Raw genomic sequence first — 25,838 nt, 5'->3', positions numbered from 1 at the left:
AATGTTACAGTTTTGCAAGTGAAGGACTTAATAGCCCCAAATTTCAAAAAGATAAAAAAATTGAGTCTATCTGAACCACAGTCCTTGCAAGTGAGCAATCCATAAAACTATGAACAAGTAAAATCTGACTAAGCAAATGTTCATGGAAAAGCAATTTTTTTGTGCTGTGGGAACTGTGCTTGTATTTTCAATTTGAATATTTGAAGTCAAGATTTTTTTAATGGGAAATACCTGCTGCCACTTTAATTTTTTTTTTTCCCTAGAGGAAGAGAACTACTTCCCTTTCTTTTTTTAAATTTGGTCTACTGGGTGATTTTTTTTTTTAAAATTACTTTTTCATTGCATATATTTTATTTTAAGCAGTGAGAGTGGAACTTATCAAAAGACAAACTTTATTAAAGCAGTGTAAATAAGTGAGCAGACGGATTCTAATGTTAATAATCTGTTTTTCGTAAGCTTGTATTAAATGTAGCTATAAAATTTATTAAGAAAAAATACTTGCTGTTGGACTGGCTCTGTGTAATCTGTAGTTTTGATTACTGAACATTCCAGTTTCATCCTAGCTAAAATATCGATCTCTTTGCACTGATGGACCATAGCTGACTCATTAGTTTTCCCATAGCTGTACTAAATACTGGAACCTACTGATGTTCTAAGCAGCAAAGTAGATAAATAAGATAATAAATTATGGAAGTTATCTTCTGCCAACTGCTAAAGGGATAGAAAAAGTATTATGGTTATGTCCTTGGAAAAAGGTGGCTGGTTCAATGTAGTGTGAACTTCTTATCATGCTTCTTGTCTTCTCCTGATTGTTGGCTACTGAATACCCTGAGCAGCTTTTTTCATTTATAAACAAATCAGTCAAATATCCTTAGTTTTGAGGAAAGTTTCATATTAGACAAAGTGTAAAAGAGAGTTCCACGCTATACTGAATGGAAGACATTTTATCCATAAGATCTCTTAAACTCTGCCTGTCTGCGTTAGCCTAAATTTGGATATGCCTTTTTTATATTTTTCCTCAGAGCAGTTGAAAATGAGAGATAAAAAGAATCTTACCCACATTTCTGTAAATGGCTACAGGAATAAAATCTATTGAATGCATGATAAAAAGTTATTGCACCATAAAAAGCTGTATTGTTCAAGCATGGAAGCACTGTAAAAAATGCTTATGAAAGCATTTCAGACTTTTTTCCTCTACAAGAGTATGAGTAAGTCATAATATCTTCTCTCTTCTGGGAAAAATGAAAGCAATACCTGTGCAGCAATACTGTGGGATAACCTCAGTTTCTGTAGATCCAGTAGGAAAAATTACTTCAATGAGTTTTCTTCCAATTATATATGAACTTTCATCATCTTGGAAATAAATCTATGCATGAATGCTGTAAGCATGATCTCAAAGTAATACACTTTTTGGTCTTAAATTGTGTGGCTTTTGCAGAAGGTAAATTTGCCTGTTTTTACAAACCAGTCTGTTTGCAACAACCATATCCTATTGCATTATTACAGTTACGGAACCTGACAAAATACTTACTCTGGAGAAGAGGGATCTAAATTACTTTTATTCCTTTATTTGGTTCCATATTGGATTACTGTTTTGAATAGAAAAAGGTCACTAGCAATGCAGAGAACATGGGTGTCTTCCTACTCAGGAGAGTTTGTTATGTAGAATCTTTTTTGCTGCTGAAAAGTTTTTAAGAAGACGTTTTTGTTCAGTATAGAATAAGATGTGTCGATGTGGATGCACGTGTTTAAAATCCAGTTTCCACATTGGCAGTCGATCTGCTCTTGTCCTTGATTTTCTTGCTTTTCCTAACTTTAGCTATGCTGTTAAAACTCCAACTGCCTTGGCGTTTTGGAATCGTGCACTTTTTGGGTAAGAGAAGTGGTATTTGGGTGTCTTCCAGCTGTGATCAATGGCACAATGTGAAAACACTCTCAGTCTAAATGGGAAATATTTCTCACCATCTTAGAAATCTTGACTTTCAGAGACATTATTCTTAACTGAACATTCTTTGAAACCACTTCAGAAACTATTGTTTTTTGAAAGAGATGAGTGTTTCCCTTATTTCTTAAGCTACCTATCTAGATTTATTTTTAATGGAGACCTGTCAGCAAACACCCCTTTTTTTAAGTAGCGATGACAGATTCATAGCCCTAAACCTATTTTTTTCTTCCTTTCTCTCATCCATTTCAATTTACTTTTTAAACTCTTGATTCTTCTCTATACCAGTTTACTTGAAGTAGTGTGTGAGAGGTTGCTGCAGCTGAGCAAGGTGTGTTTTTCCATCTTGCTGGAGTGAGAATGAGCATGGGGGCAGATTGGGGTGATTGTATTGCAGTGGCCCAGTTGTGCTAGCATAAGTTGCTGTGTCCACACTGTATTACCAGCTTCAGGCTGGTTTTTTTGGTGTGCCTGGTGGGTCCAGCTTTCTTGTTCATTTAAGACAATGTAGCAATTTGTGTGTGTGCTCAGGAGCTTAGACACGGCTCAAATGGAATAATTCTTTGGTGGTAGAGAAGTGAAGTCCAGCCAAGAGGTGTCTGTCAACAGAGGATTTCTTAATGTAGGGAAATTTCTCGGGAGACTGTGTCCTGTGAATTAGGAGGATGAGCAACGTGCAGCTTATTTGTCAGTGCTCATAAAAACACTTCAGGAATGGGAATGTGTTGTTTAGTTTGTATTACTTAAAATGGATTGGTCCAGCTATTGACCTGTGTAAGTGGTGTGTCCTATGACAGGTTTCCCTACAATTCACTGAGCTCCCAGTGGGAAGACTAGAGACATCTCTTTGGATGGCGAAGTATCTTCCATCACCAGTTGTTGAACTTTTTCTTGCGAATGGTCTGACACTTAGAGCTCATGTCCTGTTGACTGGAAGCTGAGTTACCTTTACCTGTCTAGTCTTAGTGCAAGCTTTCTGCGAGTTCTAAATCCTCAAAGCAGCAGCTTTTAGTCTGTATTGAATACATGGAGAAAGCAATCAAAATATTCAACTTCTTTTAAAGAAGAAGAAAAATAGGCATGAAATATTTTTTATGGTTGATATTATTGTGGCTTCTGCATCAGCCTTTAGTTGTGAAGAACTCCTGTCTATCCAGATTATCCTCGATGGACATTTGTTTGGGAGAAACTGACTATGGTGTTCTTGGGTCTCTTGCCAGCCATGAGCAACTCCCTCAGTTGACCTCCCCTTTCTTCCTCCTGTTCCGGGGTGTGTTTTACTCACATATATGGTGCTACTGCCTTTACCCCAACTGGGTCTCCTGTTTTTTGGATGTGTGGGATGGTGGAGAAGACCCTGGTGCAGGTGGGAGCTAGTTTAGTATGGGAGCTAAATTCAAGTGAGCCTCATCTCGAAGATAAAGCCTCTCAGACTGCCAACTAGTGTTACCTCCTATTTCTCTCTGAAGTGGTGTTGTGCCCAGGCAGAGGCAGATGAATAGCTTCATTTGTGTTGGCTCCTGTGCATGAAGAGGAGCTTCACTTTCAGAGGCCTCTGAAGGGGGAAGAGAGAAGAATGTGCCATCTGTGTTAATCTGAAGAGGAGATAAAACTCTCTTAAAGACAGTGATGGCTATCACACTAATCTACTGCTGAAAAATGTATACTGCTCAAATGAACAAAAATCATCTGCAGTTTTTGCTATTTCTGGTCACAGCCTGTGGAGAATAGTGATGTGGGGTGGTAATTAAATGGGCATAGGTTGTGATTTTAGCTTATGCAAAAGGAGGGGGAGAGAGAGTTCAGATATATTTCTCTTTGCAAAGTAATGGTTTTGTTACTTTCTGATGGCAGATCAGGAGAATATAGAGAACAAAATGTTTTGAGATGCATCAGCCTTGGCTGCTGTTGTGTTTCTGGGGCCTGGCCTCTGGCTTTTGAAGGAGAAAGGGAAGGTCACACTGCTCACACATGGTAAAATATATTCAACCTTAAAGAAAAACAGCATGGAAATTTGGTCTTGTCATCTCACCTTTTGATCTAAGATTCTTCTGCAGAGTATTTTTAAGCCATAATTTTAACAATGTTATGACATTCATTTAAACTTTGACTGCCTTAATAATTATGCAGAAAATTCTTTTTTTTCCCTTAGAATAACTGTGTCCTAACTCTTAGAAAATACAGTCACATTAAACACAGTGATCTTTATTTGACTAAAAAAGGCCGAATTAATCAGTTCATTAAATGTCAGCTCATCATTGACTGTATAACCCAGTGATTAACGTTTCTCTGAATATTTCAGTTTAACTGTCTGACAGTAAGATATTAAGTGCAGCCTGTGAGCAGAGGAGCAATTCTGGTGGTTCTGGAAACTGAAAAATTATAAGGTCCAGAACACAGCATGTTCTCAGCACACCTGAAGGACTTAAGAGTTCCTTTCATCTTTAAGGGAAGGGAAGGGCAGCCCTTCCTTCCCCTCCACTTCCTACCTGTGTCCCCTCACTCCCATTGTGAGCGTGGGCCTTGTTTCATGTGAAATATTAGTGGGGGATAAATAAGGAAAATCTTTCACCTGTTAAAAAGAAAGAAAAGATCTCAACATTGTCATTGTTGGAGATCCATAATAGAAGAAAAGGTGCAAAGCAGGTGCAAGTTTTCCTAGCTCTTCAACCACACCTTGATGTGTTACGGGGTTTGGGTTTGGTTTGATTTTGGATTTTTTTTTGGAAGTAACAAACAAAAGGTGGCTATGTTTTAAGTAATATCAAAGACGTGTTCGTGATCTTCTAATTTGCCAAGTTTTTTGCTGGAAATAGCATCTTCATAGTAGCCTTTTTGTTCTCACAAAAATGGAAACTCTGGAATAGGGGGGATAAATAGCCGTCAACAAAATCATGGTGTTTGCTTGTTAATTGATGTTGTATGAAGAACACTTGTTCATTTGCTAAGATATAATCCTCAACTTAGGATAACAACAAGCAGTTAATCTAATTCTCTTGGCTGTAGAAATGCTGGGGAATTTGTTGGTTACTGTGCATTTCTGTTGGATTTTATCAAAGGAAGATTGTGTTGTAATGGTACATACCTTGTAATGGCAGGCAGGAGTAGAATGAAAGCATCTCATGTCTTGATCTGTCTCTGCAGTTACTAGTGCTATTAATCATCATTGTCTACTTTTATATTTACAGTCTGAGGCAGTGTGAGTTTTTAGGATATATTGACTTGTGTTTCTTTTGGAAAATGTTTTTCTACCAACCCTGGCCCCAAGAATAAACAAAAGCTATGTTAATCTGTTTGGTTTTGAATTACAGTACTCTGGAATGTTTTTATTTTCATTTAGTCAGGCATACTTGATTATAACTTAATTTTACTTTTATCCTAGAAATTACCCTAGAATATTTCACTGTTCTCTACTGCACCTTTCATTTAAATAAACTGCATGAGAAGTCATGGTCTTGAGTTGCTAAAGGCCTAATGCTTTAGAAAGAGGTGTTGTTGCTGCTTATGCTCACAGATAATGAAGATTTTCAGGCTAATGCAATAGCTGTACTGAAAAGTTCTGTATTCCAGTGCATTAGGTATCTTTCACAGTGAGATATTGTCGAATTATTATAACTCACAAATTTTTTAAATAGTTGGTTTCTTCATATTAGATCTTATAATAATAAATGTAGGGTTTGAGGTTTTTGGTGTGGTTTGTTTAGTCTTGTTTGTTTGTTTGTTGGTCTTATTTCCTATACTTAAAGATTTGGAAAATGAGTTGCAGTGGTTCTGCAGATGAATGACAAAAACCATTTGTTGGTATATACAGATAGAGTTGTCTGTACAATTAGGTAATTTATAGTCTGTGAATCAAATGTTTGTTTTGTGGGCTAGGGGAGCTCAGCCCTTCACCAGAGAATTATTTAAAATCTTCCTGTTTTGTGGAGGAGTAGGAAATATATAATATAAAAATTAAAAAAAAAAAAAAGAAAAAAGAGCGAGAGGGAAAGATAGGGAAGTAAAAAGGCATGAAAAATTGATTGTGCAGTGCTGTCATTCATGGTTCCTTCTCGTGTTCTGGGATTTTATATCAGGATAAAACATTAACATTCTATTATTTGGTAAAGAAAATGAAAGCATGAAAGTTTTCTCATGGATGTATGAATAAAAACACATTTAAAAAAAATATTTTCAGGATTGGGTTTAAATTTGTGGCTATTAAATGCTGTTGTGAGGATACAAGAATAGTATTTCAGGAGTAGGAATGGTACCCAAGCATTTCTAAAGTGCCTGTAAAGAAACAAGAGGAAATAGTTAAAGCAGAAATAAACATCTTAAAATGAGTGGGGAGGTATGGGGGTGTGTGGAATGAAAGAAATTCTTTCTCTCACCTAAATTCATAGTTGGAAGTGCAGAGCTACTGATGGAATCCCTAATGTCCAATGAAAAGATAGTTTGTGTTGAAAATGCTGATGTCTGTACCATTGTTTAAACAGTTATGGTTTTTAAGTTGTAATTGACAGAATAAGTTCAGTAATCTACAGTAAAATGTTGCTATATCAACATATTTTTCTTAATATTTGCCTTTTTGTTTGTTTGTTTGTTTTTTTACTGACTTGCTAGAGAAGCTTCATCTATCTCCTTTTACCCTTTGCCAAAACTTCTGTTTTTAAGTCTTGGTACCAGCTACTGAAACGAACAGTCAGGTATCACATGGAACATGCATTCATTCGTAGAAAAAGCATAATAATTAAGTAGAAAATTATTTTAGTTGTTTTCAGTGTTTTAGATGTATTCTAGAGAAGTACTGCTGTGTGACATCAGTTAGAAATGGGAGTAACATTTATCACTGAAGAACTGTTTAATGAAGGTTTCTGTATGTAAACTTGGGTCTTGTCTGTGGTTAGAGATAAATACTGAACAGGGACGCATCTACTGGTGACTCTTTCCTTTTTTTAATCTGCTATCATACTCTATATACAAGTAAAAATGATCTGAATAAATACGTGTTTTAAAATACAAGCTCATAATGTAAATATATTGCAGAAAATTCCTGCTGTTTTAGCAATTTGGCAAATTTTTTTAATCCTACCTTCTGCATTTTGTGTTAAATACTGAAATTTTAATCTTAAATTTAGTTCTTTTCAACTTTCATGCTTAATTTAATCTGTTTTATGGAAAATAATAGTGTAATGTTTAAGACATTTCCTCTAACCAAAGTCTTGCACCCAAACACAAAACTCTAATGAAACTCAGATTCAGATGTAATCTGTTCTAATAGTAATCAGAACCATCATCTAAGCATATTGTTGCCATAGTGCAAGTCTGTCTTGGCTATAGTTTCTTGTATCCATGGCTCTTTCTTTGATCTGAAAGGCAATTTAAACTGGAATGATAGTGTGATGAACTGCTGGTCTTGTGATCTTTGTCCAAAACATGGAATGCTGGTTTTGGCTGGGGTGGATTTAATGTTCTTCATAGTACTGAGTATGGGGCTATATTTCCGATTTGTGCTGGAAACTGTTGATAACACAGGGAGTCCCTGCTGAGCAGGGCTTACACAGAGCCAAGGCCTTTTCTGCCTCTCACCCCACTCCACCAGTGAGGAGACTAGGGGTGCACAAGGTGTTGGGAGGGGACACAACCAGGACAGCTGACCCTAGCTGACCCAAGGTACATTCCAGACCGTAAAGTGTCATGCTCAGCATATAAAGATGGGGGAAGGAAAAGGAAGGGGTTGAGATGTTCAAAGTGATGGCGTTTGCCTCCGCATGTCACTGTTACACGTGGTGGAGTCTGACTTTCCTGGAGAAGGCTGAATACCTACCTTCCCACGGGAGGTGGTGAATTAATTCCTTGGTTTGCTTTTCTTGCATGTGGGGCTTTTGCTTTAGTTATTAAACTGTCTTTATCTCAGTCCACAAATTTTCTCACTTTTATGCTTCTTGATTCTCTCCCCCATCCTGACATGGAGGGAGTACGCGAGCAGCTGGGGTTGCTGGCTGGGGTTAAATCACAACATATGATCAGCAATATTGAATAGTGGTTATTAGAAGGTTTTATTATTTACTTTCTTTTTCCTGTTGCTGTGATTTTGAAAGGATTCATATCTATGCTATTCTTTTTCCTTCTCTTCACAACTGTTACTATTGTGAAGCCATATTCAGTTCTCTCTCTGGGTTGTTCTACCCTAGAAAATGGTCTCCTTTAAAATCAACGTTATTTCCATAGGTTTAGAAAGGAAATAATAGATTTAGTAAGTAATTTAGCTGTCTAGAATTTCCCTGTTCAAACTGTAATATTATGTAAAGAATTACCAACCAATAATTTCAACTTCATGGATTTTCAGTATCTTGCTTGAAATCTTGCACATTACTAGTTGAAAAAAATCAAGTTAACACAAATGCCCACACCCTGAAGAAAAAAACACACCAAAACAACAAGAGCATCCCCCCCATCAATACACCCTTTTAGTTTAAACCACCACTTGAAAAATTGAAGATCATGTTATCTTGATAATTGACTAATGTGCTTTAGAAGTTCATAGAGAAACAAACAGAACAACATATAGGGAGTATTGGTTTTGTCTTTTGAGTACCACCCTGCCTATTTCTGTATCGTCACAACTATCATGGTAAAAGCTGTCCTCAGTGAGGTATACTGATGCTATGCAAGTTGATGGGATAGCGTCTATGAATTTAAGCTTCCTAATTCTTAACATTTAATTAAAAAGTAAAAACTTAAAATACTTCACTGAAGTAAAATTAGCCCCGCTTGTATTATGTGAAAAGTAAAACAACACCACATGCTAAGAAAAGAAGCTTGTTTTCCTCTGAAAGCTCAGGAGAGTTCTTTAGTGAAAGCAGCTTTGCCCTGCTGCTGCTCCGTGGCTTTGACTTATTCTGATGTTCACGACAATGCAAAGCAGCCCATGACTCACGAGCAGTCAGCAGAAATGAGGAAGGACAGAAATAGCTGCCATTGCAGAGAAGCAGACTGGAAGTTAAAATAGAGACCACCTGGTTATCACAGATCATAAAGAAAAGCAGCATCCATACATCTCCTTGTGGTCTTGCCTCATCCTAGGATTTTCACCTCTCTGTTCCTTTTATACTCAACAGGAATACAGATGGCTACTGGAGTCAAATTGTATTATCAAGAGGAAGCTTGTTGGTGTTTATAGAGTTGTGTAGGTGCTTGAAATAATATGGACAGGACTTCAAAGTCTGGCTGTTTTGCCTCTCCTGATGCTTTCAACCTTGTCTTTAATCATTATGTGTAAGGGATGAAGTTTGTAACTCACTGCTTCTTCTCTGGTTAGATATTTGTCAGGAAGAGTGAACTCCTCTCTCCTCTAAATAAATCTCCGTGGTAGGTAATCAAAGTGTTGTAGTCTGAGTTTGGGAAGTCTATGGGGTTGAGAGGTAATGCTTTATGGGTAGGCTGCTTAAGATTAATGGTTGGAAGATACTTAGTATTCTGAAAGTTCCTACGACCTTTATTCTGAAAGGTGCCTACCTGATGAAAACCGTCTCTGTCTTTATGCTTTCTGTGGCATGAAGAGGAAGACAGCTCTTCTCCTTGTCTAAGGTTTGGTAGCTTCAATCTGGGAGCCTATGTCTTCTGTGGGGAATGACATCTGAGTCTGAACTCTGTAGCTTGGCAGGGGATCAGTGTGCTTGGTGGTGGTGCAAATGTGGTAATACCTGCTTCTGTTGTGGGCAGTTTCTTGAGGAAATACAAAACGAGTTTGTGAAATTGAGTCCCACATGGATTTTTGTTTCTCAGAGGCAGTTGCTGTTGAATTCTTGGTAAAGTAATGTAATAACGTTGGGAGAGACTGGAAAATACATCCAGGTATGGCACCATTCTTCCTAGGAATTGCAGGATATAAGCAGGAGGGACAAAACAAACCCACAAAACTGCTAGAAATGCATTAATGCTTGTTTTAGCTAACAGGACTGGAAAATTGATTCTAACTTTTTTTATACTGATATTTTACCCTGCCACAATAATATAGTGCTGTCTTCAGGCAACTTTTGTAGTGAATATACTGTGCTTGCTTTCAAGGGTGTGTTGAGTTGAAATTAAAAAGCAAAGTATAGTCAGAAACAAAGTAACTTTACGCTGATGATTTGTAACCTCCAAAGGTCAAATCAAATGTGTTTTGTCTTAGTTGTGGTGAAAGACTTAAGTGCTTTGATCCTGAGTTACCGAGGATTACATATTCAAGTCTATCTACTGACTTTAAAATTATATTAATAAGAAAATTATTCCATATTAGAATAGCAGAATTTACCAACATTCATGTTTCTAGTGTCGTCTTTTCAGAGAAATATTATAATTGAAAAATAGTAAATCTTATATCTTAAACTTGTCAGTATCTTCATTTAGAAAACCTTTGTCATTGATTCAGCTTAAGAATATCAACTGTTTTAAGCTAGAAAACAAAAACCTGCCTCTTCTTGAGAAGAACAGAAAAGAACTTGCATATTAGCTGTATTCTTACCGATTCTGTATCAAAATGTTTGAATTTTCTTTGCTTCTGAGAGCTAGTTTTTATTGTTACTCATTAAATAATCCAGCAAGCCATCTGACATGTACAAAAAGAAAAAGAAATATAGGCTTTTGATTAGTAACAGTAGAAAATCCCCGAACCCTGTAGCTGAGCCTATGTTTTATGCAATTTTTATAAACTTTAGTGACTCTAAACTTCCAATGCTTAACTGTTACATATCATTTTAAAGAGTTTGATTATTGCTCTCATCTTGTTTGGTCAGTTTAACTACTACCACATCTGTATAGAAGAAAAGATGGACCTGTTGTATTGGGCAAAATGTATGCACTGGTGAGCAGTAGATAACTGACAGGGAAGTGTGTGTGCACCAATTGGTGCTTGAACTGGTTTTACCAACTGGAGTTCAGATGCAGAATCCCTTTGATATTTTTACAGCAACATGAAAACCTGTGCCTAGATCATACATGCTATTTTGTTTGGATCGATGGCTTATTTGATGGAATAACTCATCTTTAGAAATGGATTTACTGTGGTACATAGTAGTTGAGCAGGATTTGGAATGAGCCACTCAATGTGGATAGCTGCTGTGCCGTCTCACCTCACTTTAAAATGCCCAGGCCTGTGGCTTTCTCTGGCATTAGGGGGAAGATCTGGCTCTCAGCAGAAATGCTCCATTGACTTGTAGCTGCTTATGTCATAGTACTTGGGCCTGCAAAGCCTGTGACCCCAGATTCCAGCTGTTTACTGAGCAGAGAGGAGTCACTGCTCCTGCTGCAGTTGTATTCTTTGAAGTACTTGAGGTAAACAAATGGGGGGGATCTTTTGGCAGCCTCCAGCAGCTGGTGATACCTGCTGCTGTGATGAGCTCATTGTGAAGAAAAGAGAGAAAGCCGTGGAGAATGTCAACCTGCTGCTTGTCAGTTGTCAGGTATCTCCTGTTACAAAAGATGAAAATGGGAAACGAGTAAGCAGAATGGCTTGAAAACACAGGGAACCAGGGATTGACACTGAAGATTAGGGAAGCCCGAGGTCTGATATCCAGTGCTGTTGCACTTCTTAAAATGGATGAATCGGACTCCTGATAGATGGGAAATTGATGTTTCAATGTAGCTGTTCAAATGTGGGGTCAAAGCAAAGACAGGCAGTGGTGTTAGAAATTTGGGTGAGGACATTAGGTGTTTGGGTGAGGGGGTCACAGGGGTGCCATTGATAATGGAGGACATATGGAGGGAGAGAGGTGACAGAAGAGAGAGACGTTAGGATTATATAGAGATGCTGGAAAAATGTGAGTGAAGTCCCCAGGAGAGAACCAAATCAGCATTTATGAGACCCTGTGGTAGCCCCAGGACTCTGTACACTCCATGTCTGACCTGCCCAACTCCTATCCTAGACAGTGTAGCCTCCCTCTTGGAACAGGGAAACCATGTCAGGAACCACTACCCTAATAAACCAAAGGTCCCTTCTAGGCTGCACCACTTCTGCTGCTGAACACTGAAGCCATGTAGTCTGGACAAGTTGTGCCTACATCTGTGATGAAAACGTTTAGATATATGCGCCCATCTGTGGCAGTCAGTCAGGAGACAGTATCTGAAAATGAAGGAGCCTTGAAAGTTGTCTTTGAAGTGTGCTCAGTTTAGTAAAGCAATTAAAGTGTCCTAATAAAAAACACGGTTTAATTATCTAGGGAGTGTGTAATGTTTTATACTCGTGCTCTTTTCTGTAGGTTTTTTGAAATTCTAATTCCTTACCTTTCTTTAATACTGCATATTATAAATCTGCCAAATTCACATACTGATCTCACACTGCTTTTTAGGTGTATAGTGAAGGAGTTTAGCTTCCCATTTGTTTCTTCTCCGCCTCTTGTTTCTCTTCTTTGTCCTATCCCATTTTTTCTCATGCTGCAACTTTGCAGCATCAAATTCAGAGGAGGGAGGGGAAACAAGATACAACTGGAAATGTTGCCTGTGTGTGCATGCAAATACAGCTCATTGGATATTTGAGCTCCTTAACTAGGAAAACCTTCTTTAAAAGAAGAAATATTAACAGCTGAAATTCACAGTTAAATATAATTTTGCAAAATATGGATGTATTAATTTGAAACTTAAAGTCATTTTTTTTACATTAGCATGTTACACTGGTACCAATAATACCAGCAGTGCAGAAATTAAAAATTGTTAAAAAAACAAAAAACCAAAATCAAGTGGTGGAAGAACATGCTGTGGTAGTGAATAGTATTGTACTACCATCGTGAAGTACACCTCTCTTTAAATTCTTCCTTTGGACAATTCCTGTTGTTCTACTAAGTAGTCCATATTTTGAGGTGAGGGTTTTAAGCTTATGCAGATTCTCAAACAATTTGTGTTTGTAGGACACGCAACAGTCATTAAGGAGTAGCGGCGCTTTCTGAGCTGTTATAGATGTACCTAACTAGTAGTAGCTGCACGGTGCAACAAAAATTTTGACTGTACTGAGGACAAAAGTGCTGCTGCAGTTGCTATTTTCTATAATAGATATGGTCATTGCTTGATCACACAGCACAGTAGCTGTCACAAGCCATTTTTCCTGTTTGGAGGACTGTAATTTTTCTCTTTTATAGTTCGTATTTCAGTGCATTAGTGTGCTGGCCATGGTGACAGTGACTTTCTGAGTTAATTTTTTTGCTTTCTTTTATAGTAGATTTGGTATAGAACATGAAAGTGATTAAAATGACCAAAATAAAAAAATGAAAGTGAGAACAAGTTCAGTTTTTCCTTTTTCTCTCTGGTTGCTTTGACTGCTTTCTGTTATTTATTAGAAGTTTAGACAGCTTAGTGACTGTTTTTCAGGCACTTTTTCCTGAATAGTGGAGAGATTGCAGCCTTTGTGGGATGATGAATGAGTTGTGGGTCTTCTCCTAGGGAGTCTCCACATATTCACGTTGACTACCTTTTGCTATAAAGAACTTTCTGCAATGGCAGTTATTGCTTAAAACATCCTCAATGTGTATTGTGTCCTGAACACATACGGCTTTTGTTCTTGAAAGGAGAGTTCTCCGAAGAAGAGCTGGGGGTTGGGAATCTCCACGTTCTTAGTTCCATGATGTTACCACCAGATAGTTGCCTTGGTGAAACCTGTGTTGACCATATGTGGATTCCTCATTAATTTCTCTGGTGTCTTGACCACTTTGTTTCACTACAACTTTCTTCTGTGCTGCTTATAACTTTTGTGATTTTTAAATGTTATTTAATGCTAAATTTGGCAAACATCTCTTGGCACTGATGTTCTGCAACCTGATGGGTCTGTAAGGGACGAAAGTTATGAAATAGGAATGTTCTTGCATGGCCACCTGTGGCCTTCATTGACACAGAAATAACTAGAGCTGGTGTACTGCACTGCCTGGGGAGAACGTGATGATGAGTGAGATGAAAGTGGTGTCTGATCTGTTGTAGCAAATGGCTTCAAGTCAATTATAAGGTATTTCTTGTCTGATGAGGCTTGCTAGCAGCATAAGCTGGTGAATCTAGTGTCCTTGTCCCAAAAAGGTTAGTGAGATTTGAATGAGTCAGGTGTCCTGGTGCTGTCAGGATTTAAGTTATGCTGAATTTTTATCAGAGTAAATGAGTTTCTGATGATATGGCCTGCTTAAAACACTTTTATGGAAAGGTCTGCAAGCTAATTTTTACTGGATATTAATCTTACTGATGTGTTTTAGGAATTACATTTTAATACATCTAATTACTTTTAAGGAAGTTCGAAGCATATATCCTGTGACTAGGAAAAACCTGTAAGAAATCTCATTTTCTTTTATACAGAGTGCATCAAAATCAAAGGTGAAGAAGAAAACAACTAAAACCCAAGAAGCCAAAAAAATTTTGAAGAAGAAGTTTAAAGTTAACACAAAAATAGTCTTTACTGAAGATGGAGAGGTAAGATCAATTAAAAATAACTATTTTGGTGGGAACTGAATTTGTAGTTTCTAGAAAGCCAAAATATACTTTGTATGTATAAAAAGATAAGCTTTTCAAAAATATATGTTTTTTATAATTGGCTTAAATTTTGCAGAAGTTTTCAGCTTGCATTTAGAATTCAGTTTCTTTGGGAAAAAGAGGAATGTTGAACACTGACCTCTTTTCCTCTTTGTGTGTGTCAGATACTTGTATGAGAGCTGTAAGTGGCGGTGCAGAACCGTATCCCTTTTCTGCCTATTATCTTCAATTTCAGGTGGAACTGAGAGCTGTTTTTTTCCTTACAGAAATGTAAAACAATTTTCCTGTAGCTATTTGCTAAAACACCCTCAGGTCTTGATTTAATATACTGGAATTAAAAGAAGTCCCTGGGGTTTTTTTCCAGCATTCAGTATTTCTAGATTAAAAGTTTTTTTAGGAAGGCTAAGGAAGTACCAAAATTGGCCTACTAGTGCTGATGTAGCAGTGCCTGGAAATTTGCCAGTTATTTAACTGGATCTTTTAATAGACCCTGGAAAAATGTATTGATTTTATACTGAAAGGAACTATTGTGGATGCTACTCCCTGTAGGGTTTCCCTGTGTCGATAACCTCACTAGCAAGTATCCATGCTCCATAAACTTTTCTAACATTTGATTTCACAGCTTCAGATGCTGTGTATGTTGTTTTTCCATTTCCAGCATTAAGATAAAAAATAAGGTCTCTTATTTTTTATTCTACTTTAGAATAATTTCAGTAAGCCGTAACCTGAAAGAGAGGTCATCTTCACAAGTATATAATTTGCTTTCGTGAGTAAATAAAATAAAACATTTTATATTGCAGGTGAAGGGAGTGTAGCCATATAGATAATTACTGACATTAGATAGAATTTAAAAGGTTTTAGAGGTTGTCCCATTGACTGGAAATTATAATTTCAGATATTTTTAGATATTCAGAAGCTGTTGTCTCATCTGAAAATTTATATGCAAATGTTTTATGTATCTAAGCAACAAAGCAAAAAGGAGTAGGGATGGAGGAAGAAAAATTATCACAAAGATTATAGTTTGAAAATCAGCACAATAGAAAAGGGATGACTTATTTAAGGAAACAAAAGGTTGGCATCTATGGATGGTGTTCTAGCTTTTTTTTTTTTCCTGAGCTGTGCTTTGAAATTTTACTGTTCTATTCCACATACTTCTCTTTCATAAAATAAAAGTGCTTTAAGAAATGTATCTTTCTGGAAAATATAACTACACAAACTCAGTTTTGTGAAAGGAAGTGGAAACAGTATGTTGGGTTTGTCAGTACCTGGTGAATAATGCACCTGTGTGCATTAGGGAGTCCTGAATGTGTTTGGTTTTGCATTTGTACTGAAAGGCATTCTATATTTTTCTGCCACATAGTTTCTTTTAAAGAGTTATTACCCTACCAATCCATAAGCAAGAATGATTTTGCAAGGACTGTCCCTTGAAAATGTGTGCTCAAGGTATAAACTATTAGGTCACAAGATAGATGGGGGTATTTTGCTGAATGTGTAGTCTTTGTCTGTCACGTATTGGCCTCATAAGCCACCAGCGTGCCTGTAGCAAATGTGGACAGTGCCTTCCCAAATCTTCGTTCGCGAAGCCTAACCATGAAAGTCTTTGTCTTAACTTCAGAGTTTCAAATATTTAAGGGAAACTGGATGTGTTCAGTATGTCATCCATCAAACATTTCATCAGCATGAATCATCAAACATTTCCAATATAGTTTTCATACAAAAATCAAAAAAACCCTCCATGCCTGTTCTCCTTGCTTTCCGCAAAACATGAACCTGCAGTCTTGGTTTTTTTGTGTACTGCGATAAAGACTTACTTCATTTTTGTCTCGGTTAATATGTTGGAATATTGGTTGTTTACATGAAAGGTACTGTTTAGATTTAATCCTGTTCTTTTCTGTTGGTGTATTTTGGAGAATCGTTTCTTGAAAGAAAATACATTTTTTCTCCCAAAACAACTAGCAGGATTTGAAATTATTTGTTCCATTCAGCAAAGAGAGAAAATTAGGGGAAGAACTTAAAGTGAATCCCTTAAACAGTAACGTGATATAGTGGAGACAGGCACTATATTCAGATACTAATTTTGGACTGAATGTGATGTTAAATAAGGTATCTGAGTTTCTGTTGTCCAAAAGTTTTGTTAATCTGTTTCTTTTGCAAATGCCCTTTTTATTTAGTCTAGAAAAATAATGTATTGGAATATTTAGGGCGTCAAAAGTGTGATGTGGAAAACAATTATTTTAACCATTATTTTTCTTGTTGGCACGTCTCATTCAGTTAGTGCAGCAGTGGCCACCTGTGCAAAAATCCAGTTTGGTGAAAGCAGATGAGGAGGACGATGCCACCGGTATTAACTTAGATAAAGCGAAAGAGATACTGCGTGAAGAAGACAAATTTGACAAAGAAGAATACAGGAAGAAAGTAAAGGAAAAACATAGGGTAAGTTGATTTCTACCTCAGTTACTGAAGTGCGGAAATACTGTGCTGTGCATTGCTCACTGTGGAAAAATACTTAAATGCATTGTAAAATAAGTGTAGTACAAGTTCATTTAAATTCATCAGGTTTTTTCAGGACTACATTGCACATAGGAAGACTGTTTTGATGTAAGTAGCTGGACAGCACAAAGCCTTATTCAATACTGGTTGTTGGCTACAGTGGAGTTTTATTTAAAACTTTAAAATCTGTAAAAGTTTAGTGGGAGTGTCTTTTTTTTTAAAAATGATGTTCAGTGAAAGTGTTTGTTTCACAAAAAGAAAGTATTGTTTGGCATATGTGGTCTAACAATGCTGAAAGAGTGTCTCTGAGATGTCTTCAGACTACCACTTGCTCAACATTCAGTATAACATTTCAGCTAGGCAAAAATGCTGACTTTTTTTATTGGTTTTATAAGGGCTGTCAGAATTTATTTAGTGAATTACTCAAATAATGTCATATAATTTTTAGCTGTAACTTGAAAGCATCATTATCTGCAGTCTGGCTTCTCTCTGGCATTTAAAAACCTTTAAGTTGCAGACCATAAGTTTTCAAAATTGCTTCTGTATTATTTGTTATGGACCGAAGCAGAGTTTTCTGACCTTGCTGTGTAACTGTCATATGGAATACAGCTGCATGTCTTTGAGTTCAGGGATCATTCCCTTAGTCCTTGTGTGATGGATATGGAATTCTCCAGATAACAGACAAATGTGAGATCCCAGGACTATATTTTCTGCCACATAGTTAAAGGCCTGATTTATGCTTAAAGCTTCGAATTTTCAAAGCATGGAAAAGCATTTTTTTATTGCCCTGCTCTGCAAATGGTGATTTTGTCCAGTTTGAATTTTTCCACTGATTACTAGTAGTTAGTGATAAATCTCCTATTGTTTGTAAAGGTTTGTGTTTGAAGAAAATAATTTGGAAGGAATTTGTGAAGGCTTCAGGTTGCCTTTTGGCACGTATTCCAGCTAAAGTCAAAGCATACTTAACGCATTTAGTTTGAAAGTCTACTCCTGCAGTCCTGTTACACTCCTTTGACAAACAAGAAAAAAATCTCACCTCTTCTTTAGCAACGTGTTGCATTTGAAAGTAAGTGCAAAGAAATCATGTTTTCTGTCCTAGAAGTGAAATCATAGTCAAGTTTACAGAAAGCAATGCTATCAGATTTCAAGAATACAGCTTAATAAACAAGGATGGAGAGAGTGATTCTATGACTTTGCAGTCAACCTGTTACTCACTAGCAGATTCATAGACTTTGAGTGACACTGTATGTTTGACATCAGGTTTCAATGATAAAATACTTCATCACTTGGTCTGTTAAGACACCTTGATTGTTACAATGCCAAGGAGAATAAATGACGTTAATCAGATATTTACTTGCATCCAAAAAAATATTTCATCTGTGGAGACAGTATAAAAAGAGAATGCCTCTGTTCAAAAGTGAGGCAAAATGAACAAGACTGGCCACAACAATGTCACGGGGTTTTTTTGTAATTATGGAAAGCGTTATGTATCAAGTTTCTTGTAACCTACCTTACTTCAAGAGTGTTTTTCACATTATACCTACTTATTATTCTTTATGAAATTAAATAAAAGAAATGAATGGTAGTATGTAAAAAAAGAAGGAAGTATTAAAATTTAAAAGACTTCTGATTGAAGTCCTTTGAAACTATTGTTTATTGTTTAGGGCTGCCAGTCAGTTATTGCATGCACAGTCAGATTTCTTGTTGGAGGCTTTATGATTTGAGGTGAGGAATACTTCATATGGTAGTCATCCATTATGTCTGGGATTCTTGACAGTCAGCTGTTACTGCTTAGGAAATAGCTGTAATGTCTTTCTCTATACTAACTCAAGTTCAGACACATGCCCATTGGTGCTGAAGGAAAAATGAATAGGAGCCTTATTTCTTACCTCTCTTTCCCACAAGATATACTGTGAATGTTGGATAGTCAATATGATAAGATGGCTAGAAGTGGTTTTGTTTAAATTTTATTTTATTTGGGTTGTATTAGTAGCAAACAAGCTGAGACTGTCTTCATGGGCCTGATACTACAAGATGCAGTAGTTCTGTACCTTCCTGGGAGACATTAAACAAGTGTGTTTGTAGAGGTATGACTCAGACTTCAGATGACAGGAAGGGCCATTCAGAATATCCTGCACTGTAAGCGTTGTACCACAAGTCTGTATTTTAAATGTAATATATACTTTGCATTTTTGAGACTCCTTGCAGAATCTTGCAGTGATATTGATGTTGGGGGGTGGAACCTGGAGATATTTGTGCAATGGTCCTAATTTGTACTGCCTGAAGTTTGCAGTTATGTGCTCTCATAGTTTTGCTTGTGCTGTTCTTAATTCAGTAGAAAATAAAGAACTATTTTAGAAACTCTGTTGAAACAGAATACTTCTGTTTGAGTTGTCTCCTGTGCCCTGAATGCATTTGTTAGCGGCAGAGTGGATGGTTTTAATGAGGAGGATACACTGTGAGGCTTCACCCCTTGTGCTTTGCTCTCCCAAATATTATTACTTAACTGTTTCCAAGGCCAGAAGAGGAAATTCTTGATACCAGACTTTATGTAAAGACTATTATAAAATAAGTAATTTTCAGTTTCAGGAAGAGTGTGCTTACCCCATTGAATTTATTCAATAACTTTCTGATTAAAATTCATTCTTGAGAATGGAAGATTGCAGACTGGTAAGGGAAACCAAATCCCTTCACTTTCAACTCAGGAGATTTCTTCCACAGGCATGTTTAATGAAGCGTGCTGCTGTTCCAGGTTGCAAGGCTGAGTCTTGCAAGGCTGTGTGTGTACTGCATGAATGGGACTCACAATACACACGTGGGTACCCACAGAGTCAAGAGAGGCAGAAAAGAGAAACACAGAGAGCACTTACATAAACATGAACGGTGCAGGCAGCACAAGCTTAGTTCTTCTTGTTGGCTGATCAGGGCTCATGTTTACTGGCAAAACTATCAAGATCCTCACTCCTTTGATAACAGCACTCACTAATTCCTTAAGTAGTGGAATGGACCCTAAATATGTCTAATTTCATGCTCACATCACAGGGCCCTTACACAGTCGCTGACCTTGACCTTGGGTTTTTCCATGTACTGCTCTTTCTGCATGGTCTCCTAGTGCCTTTCAAATATTCCATTTTAAGTTTGCATTTTTCCATGAGGCTGATAAACACAGATAGCCTGATTTCTCTTTTTCTTATCAATTACAAAGTTCTGTGTGGACCTTCTCAAGGTTGTGCTTATGTGGTTCCTTTAGTGTTCATCTGTCAGTGGCTTATGAGTTCACATCTCTTGTTACTGTCTGCCTTACTGCTCATTAGGATTGGGGATTTTGTATTCATTTTATTACTTTTTTTCCTTCTTGTCTTTATCTCGCTCTTAACAGGATATCATTACAAACCACATTTTTACATTCAAAGTATCCCTACTACCCTCGCAGAATTAAACATGGAGTTCAAAAAAAGCATTTTCTGATTACGTTTGCATTGGTATATAGGGGGTAGAGTAGGAGAGAGATTATAACTTCGTTATATATTAGTTCACATACAGTTCTTTAGAATCTGGAAAAGATCCTCCAGGAAAGAATGATGAAGTTACAATACTAGGGATGACATAACAGCCTCAGTACAAAGTTTAGAGCTGATATTTAAAAAGCATGAATATCCGGGGACATTAAGGAAAAGAAGAGGTACTATACAGGTATACAAGATATCAGGCATTCTTGAAGAGGGTACTTGGAGAACTCTGTTTACCTCATGATGACGTAAGAGCTGTATGAATTCAGTCATACAGATGAATTATGGTATTGATGAAGGAATTTGAAAAAAGAGGTATAAGTTTACTTATCAAGGAAGACTTCCTTTGCAACCTGCAGTTGGCCAAAGGTTATAGTCAAACTTTACTTTTAAAAGCAGTAATGCTGGTAATTTTAACTAGCAGGAGAAGAACACTGTGACCAAATCAGTAAAGATGTCAGCTGATATTTATAGTGGATTATTTTTCCTTTATGTATCTCGTGCTACACTGCACTCCTTGGGGTTTACTTCTCGGGGTAATGCTGTAGCCTTTATCTCTGTCTGACCTCTAGCTCCTGCCACAATCCTCACCCTATGCCTTGACGGAGCAACCCTGTGGTTGGCTGAGCCATGACCCGGATGGGAAAGCTCTCCGGGGAGAGCAGCCTGTGACTTATGCCTTCCTGTCAGCCCCATTCCAACTGGAGCTCTAGGCTCTGCCTCACTCCCAATCCTGCTTTTGCAAGTGATTTATGTTGATGACAGGGTAGTTATGATTTAAACATTTTTGGTTTATAGTTTTATAAAATCATACCAAAACTACTTGTAGTGTGTTTTAATAAATCATTGAATACCATATACCATGTACAAGAAACAGAAAAGACTCCAGGGGTTTTCTCTATTTTATAAAATCATTACTTGTGATATAAAAAAACCCAACAAAACCAAAGTAATAAAAAGAAAAATAAATACTTTATAATACAAACCATTCAGTATGCTGGAAGATAAATGCTCCAATGCAAAACAGTGTTTGTAGTTTGAAATCAATCATTAGATTAATTCTGAACAGAGGTTGCATCATATTTCAAAGGAAATAATCTGAAGGGGGAAAAAATCCAGTGCTGTATTATATTCTTTATTAAGTAAAGCGCTTGAATAGTCCTGCACTTTGAGGTGGAATTTGTCAGTTTTCAGGGTAATTGTACAGTTGGCTTAATGTGGTGCTATGTGAAGACAATAAAATTCTCTCACGTAAAGAGTGTGCCAGTGTAGGAGCAAAATGTAAAGGGAAGGAGGTTACTGCCGAGAGGAGCGTTTAGCTGAACGGCAAAGAAAAGTACGGATGGTGAGATGTGTAAAATAAATCAAGAGAGTATTAGTTACTTTGTTAGAAAGCCTGAGCCCTTTCATACTTTTGTGTGCAGGCAATGCTGTTGTTATGCTCCAAATGCAGAACTATTAAGATATGGGCATGGACACTGAAAAGTGCATTGACAGGCATTCCATTCCAGCCTTAGGAGCAACATCCATCTGGTCTCGCTGTGCTGCTGGTGGAGACAAGAGTTTACTTGTTGTTTGCTATCTTTAACTCAACAGCTGGATGAGCTACACTTACAGTTTGAAGTGCCCTTGAATGTTTGCTAAGAGTTTTGAAGAGAAATCAGAGTTCTTGACCTGATCTTGCTGATGTGAAAAATAAGAAAATGAGATAACTCTGAGTACGTTGTTTGTGTACAACCTAATCAGATGAACACCAGGAAAATGCAACTGTGGGTGGAGACTGAAGTAGTCCAGACTTAACCTTTAAGTAAGCCTTTACCAGCCTTAGTGCTGTAAGGGAGCTTCCATACCAAACTGATTGTCTTGGCAGAGGATGTAATGGAACAACTGCCCAAAATACTGACCTCTATGTGTCAGGACTCTTAGAGACAATCTTGGTTTGCTTGCTGAGGACCTGGGTGCTGCTGGGTACCTGTATCTGCATGAGCAGGCACAGAGATAGGTGCAGGGTTTGGCTGCCTGCTTTCAGACCTGTAGTATGAGAGCTAGGTGTTTCCTTACTGGTGGCTGCATAAAGACAGCTCAGGACCTGTCTAGATAATGAATTTTCCACTGTTAAATGGTATCATCCCTTCAAAACCAAAACACACTCCAACAGATCATCATCCTTCCTGTCTTGGGGGCCCCAGATCTGGGCATAACGCTTCAGATGGGGGTCTCATAAGGGCAGAGTAGAGGGTCAGAATCCCCTCCCTCGACCTGCTGGGCACGCTGCTGTTGATGCAACCCAGGATACAATTGACTTTCTAGACCGCGAGCACACACTGCTGGCTCATGTACAGCCTCTCGTCCACATATATATGTTAAAATCAAATGGACTACTTATCAACTTTTAAAAAATAATTCTATCCTTAAAGCATAGTCAGTGTGTTCACATCTAAATGAGAAAGGAATAATTACCAGTTTTGTCCACTCGTTTCCTGTTTTGGTTTTGTTTTAACTATGTCCTTTTAAGGGTAGGTTGCTGCTAGCTTCTGTTTTTCTCATTTAAATGACAATTACTTTTTTTTCCAACTGCCTTTAAGACTTTTTCCAGTGCTTGTTAAATGTTCAAGATTGTCCCTGTGCTGTTTTTCACATTCTTTTGATGACACACTCTTCCTCTGTTGTCTTAAATAGGTCATTACTAGGCCCATGTAAACATCAACTCTACAGATTAGGTTTACATTGTTATGTTTATATGGTTTGTTGCTTGGAGAGATTATTTTCTATATTTCTAAAACCAAATGTTAAGAGATTTAAAAAAGAACACACAATAAAACAAACACAAAATAATCAAAAAGCTTTGCCTTTTTTCCCTGAAGGTATTAAGATTTGTTTATTTAATAGTAACTAATTTTGTACTTACTTTCTAGATTTTTTTAAAAAATAGTATTCAAAGAAATACTACTAATAATAATAAGTTGATTGAATTTTATCTTTTGGTTGGGAATGTTGGTAAATTTTGGTGGTTGGAGCAGTGCTTGCATGTATGTGGCTTGGTAAGCTCTGTAACAAGAGAAACATTAAACTCCATAGCAATATAAATGTAGTAATAGTCATGAGCATGTAAACAGCACAAATTTGGTGTGAAATCTGAGAGAAGACAAAAGTGGGAAACCACAGTGATATCTATTAGGTCAATTTTCAAAGCACATTTGTGCTTTACAATTTGGGTGTAAACCAGCTCTTGGCTACGGCAATGCCAATATACGAGAGCTGGTATGAGCTTTTGAACAGCTCTTTATGTATTTTCTGCAGCACAACTAACTGACCTTAACTATGTCTGTGTAAAAGAACAAGAGGGAGTGGAATACCAAGAAATGGTATCAGGTACCGATATCAACCAAGATGTGTTTGCAAGTGGCAGCCAGATTTTTCCAGGAAATAGAACAGTTTGTTCCAGACCTTAACCACCAGTAAAGATCTGTTGTGTGGTAGACCGTTACCTCAACTGTTAAATAGAAAAGGTTGGTAGCTCCAAATTATGTTATCAGTATGTAAAGGGACAGTTATTAAAAGCCCAGTGTTAAAATGTTTGATCCAAATCTGCAGGAGTTCTTGAGTATTTAAATAAAAAGTGTTCAGAAGACTCAAATGAGAATGAAATATGGGAAATACAGGCAACAGATTTGTCACAGGCTTTTTTAATGCTTTTGGGGCTAAACATGCTATAAGATGCATTAGTTGTGTTGAGCGAAACTATTATTTGCCTTTAGGTAAACAAATAGAAGAGGTCAGTGAAATTTTAGTGTGGAAAAACAGGAGCATGTCACCAAGTAAAAAATTTATTTAATGTAAAATCTGGACACCTGTGCACAAATTAATTAAAAGAAAGGGACTTTAATTGTATGAATTGTTTACAAATTAAAAAGCTAAAAGAAAAATTACTGTATGAAACACAGGTCTTCATAATACATGGAAATAAGCTCTAAATTTTTTACCCTCTGAACAAAGTAAAATGAACTCTTAATCAACTGTAGAAAGAAGAGAGTCAAAGGAAGAGGGTATTTCCTTTGGGAGGAAAGAACTTTCACCTTTCAAAATTGCTGTACTTTATTTTTTATAACTAAAAACTTGGCTTTTAAACTGTCTATTTATGCTTGTTTTACATATTCAGATAGAGCTCACAGTACGTGAGCCCTGTGAGCTACAGAGAACTGCCATGCTACTACTCATTTTTTTTTTGTCTCAAGTTGAGAACGTGGAATGTAAATGTTAGATTAAGTGTGTTGGAGTCTTTGGAGTCCTAAGGAGAAGTAAAAGGGGTATGAGTTTTTGCTTTGAAACCCAACAAGTGAAAGGAGGAGGAAATTGAGCATGAAAAGAAGCCAGTGGCACGCTTCTTAACTTCACAGTTAAGAACAGCAAGTAGTTTTTCCATATATTAAACATTGCTTTATTCATGGATTTGACTCCTGTTAGGCAGAGCTAATTCTGTTGTCAGTTCTAGTGAAGGCAAGGTACAAAGTTTCAATAACTGTAACTCTTTAAAACTGAATGATTTAGCCACATTACATAATAATGACTAAAAATTTTCATTGCTTTGGTTACTGAAGTTATAACCATCCTTGTAAAGTAGGTGTATAAGGCAGGAGAAAAAAGATAATTTGCAGTAAATTTTAAAAGCTGATCAAGAAGGTCTCTGAGCTGTGTAATACCATTAATGAAAAACTACATGGCAGGAGATAGAAGATATCTCGTACTGGCCTCATAAGCCACCAGCGTGCCTGTAACAAATGTGGATAGAACCTTCCTAAATCTTTGTTCGCGAAGCCCAGCCATGACATGGCAGGAATATAATACTAACCAGTGTGGGTTTGTGGAAATTAGTTATGTAGTGAATTGGGGTTTTTTTATGTGTTTTTATCAGAGCAGAATCTGACTTGGAAATACAGCTGTGGAATACATTGAAATTTCTACAAGGCTTTTCACTTAAGGGTTTTGATTAATAAATTAACATGGCACAAATTAAATGGACCAAAACCTCAGTAACTGGAACATCCCAAGCTAGTGGCTTCTGATTAAGTAGATGTTTATTTTGGGGCCATGGGGAAGTGTATTATTTCAAGATTTTTTTTAGTGACGTGGAAGAAAGCTTTCATGTTAAGTTAGGCTCAAACAAACAAAGCTGTGTTATAAGATAGGCAGAAATGCAAATTTCTAGGAAGAAGAAATTTAGAATACAATTTTAGGGCTGAGAGCTCTTTCCTTAGAGATATAGCCTTGAAAGAGATTTGGGTAATGTGATAGTTGATCAAGTCAACATGAATTATTGCAGTGGGATTTTTCTGACAGGATCAAAGGAGCTGACAGAATTGTTGAATATACAAACAGAAATGACAAGTAGGGTTGGGGGAATGGTGAGATCTTGGATATGTCTGTTCCTGAAA

The 25,838-nt window shown here is 37.1% G+C and overlaps 1 protein-coding gene across 1 annotated transcript in view; it reads left to right on the top strand.

Annotated features, from left to right (window-relative positions):
• DDX10 (DEAD-box helicase 10) overlaps window positions 1–25,838 on the top strand; it is a 165,406-nt gene that overhangs the window by 84,963 nt on the left and 54,605 nt on the right. The window contains exons 14-15 of the mRNA XM_027638406.1: window positions 14,234–14,347; window positions 16,679–16,840. Of these exons, the coding sequence (XP_027494207.1) occupies window positions 14,234–14,347; window positions 16,679–16,840 (276 nt within the window). The remainder of the gene's footprint in view (window positions 1–14,233; window positions 14,348–16,678; window positions 16,841–25,838) is intronic.

Source organism: Corapipo altera, unplaced genomic scaffold (genome assembly GCF_003945725.1).
Source record: "Corapipo altera isolate COAL_440 unplaced genomic scaffold, ASM394572v1 0, whole genome shotgun sequence".
Taxonomy (NCBI): Eukaryota; Metazoa; Chordata; class Aves; order Passeriformes; family Pipridae; genus Corapipo; species Corapipo altera.
The sequence above is the reverse complement of the archived record's forward strand: the minus strand, read 5'-3'. Positions and strand labels throughout refer to the sequence as shown.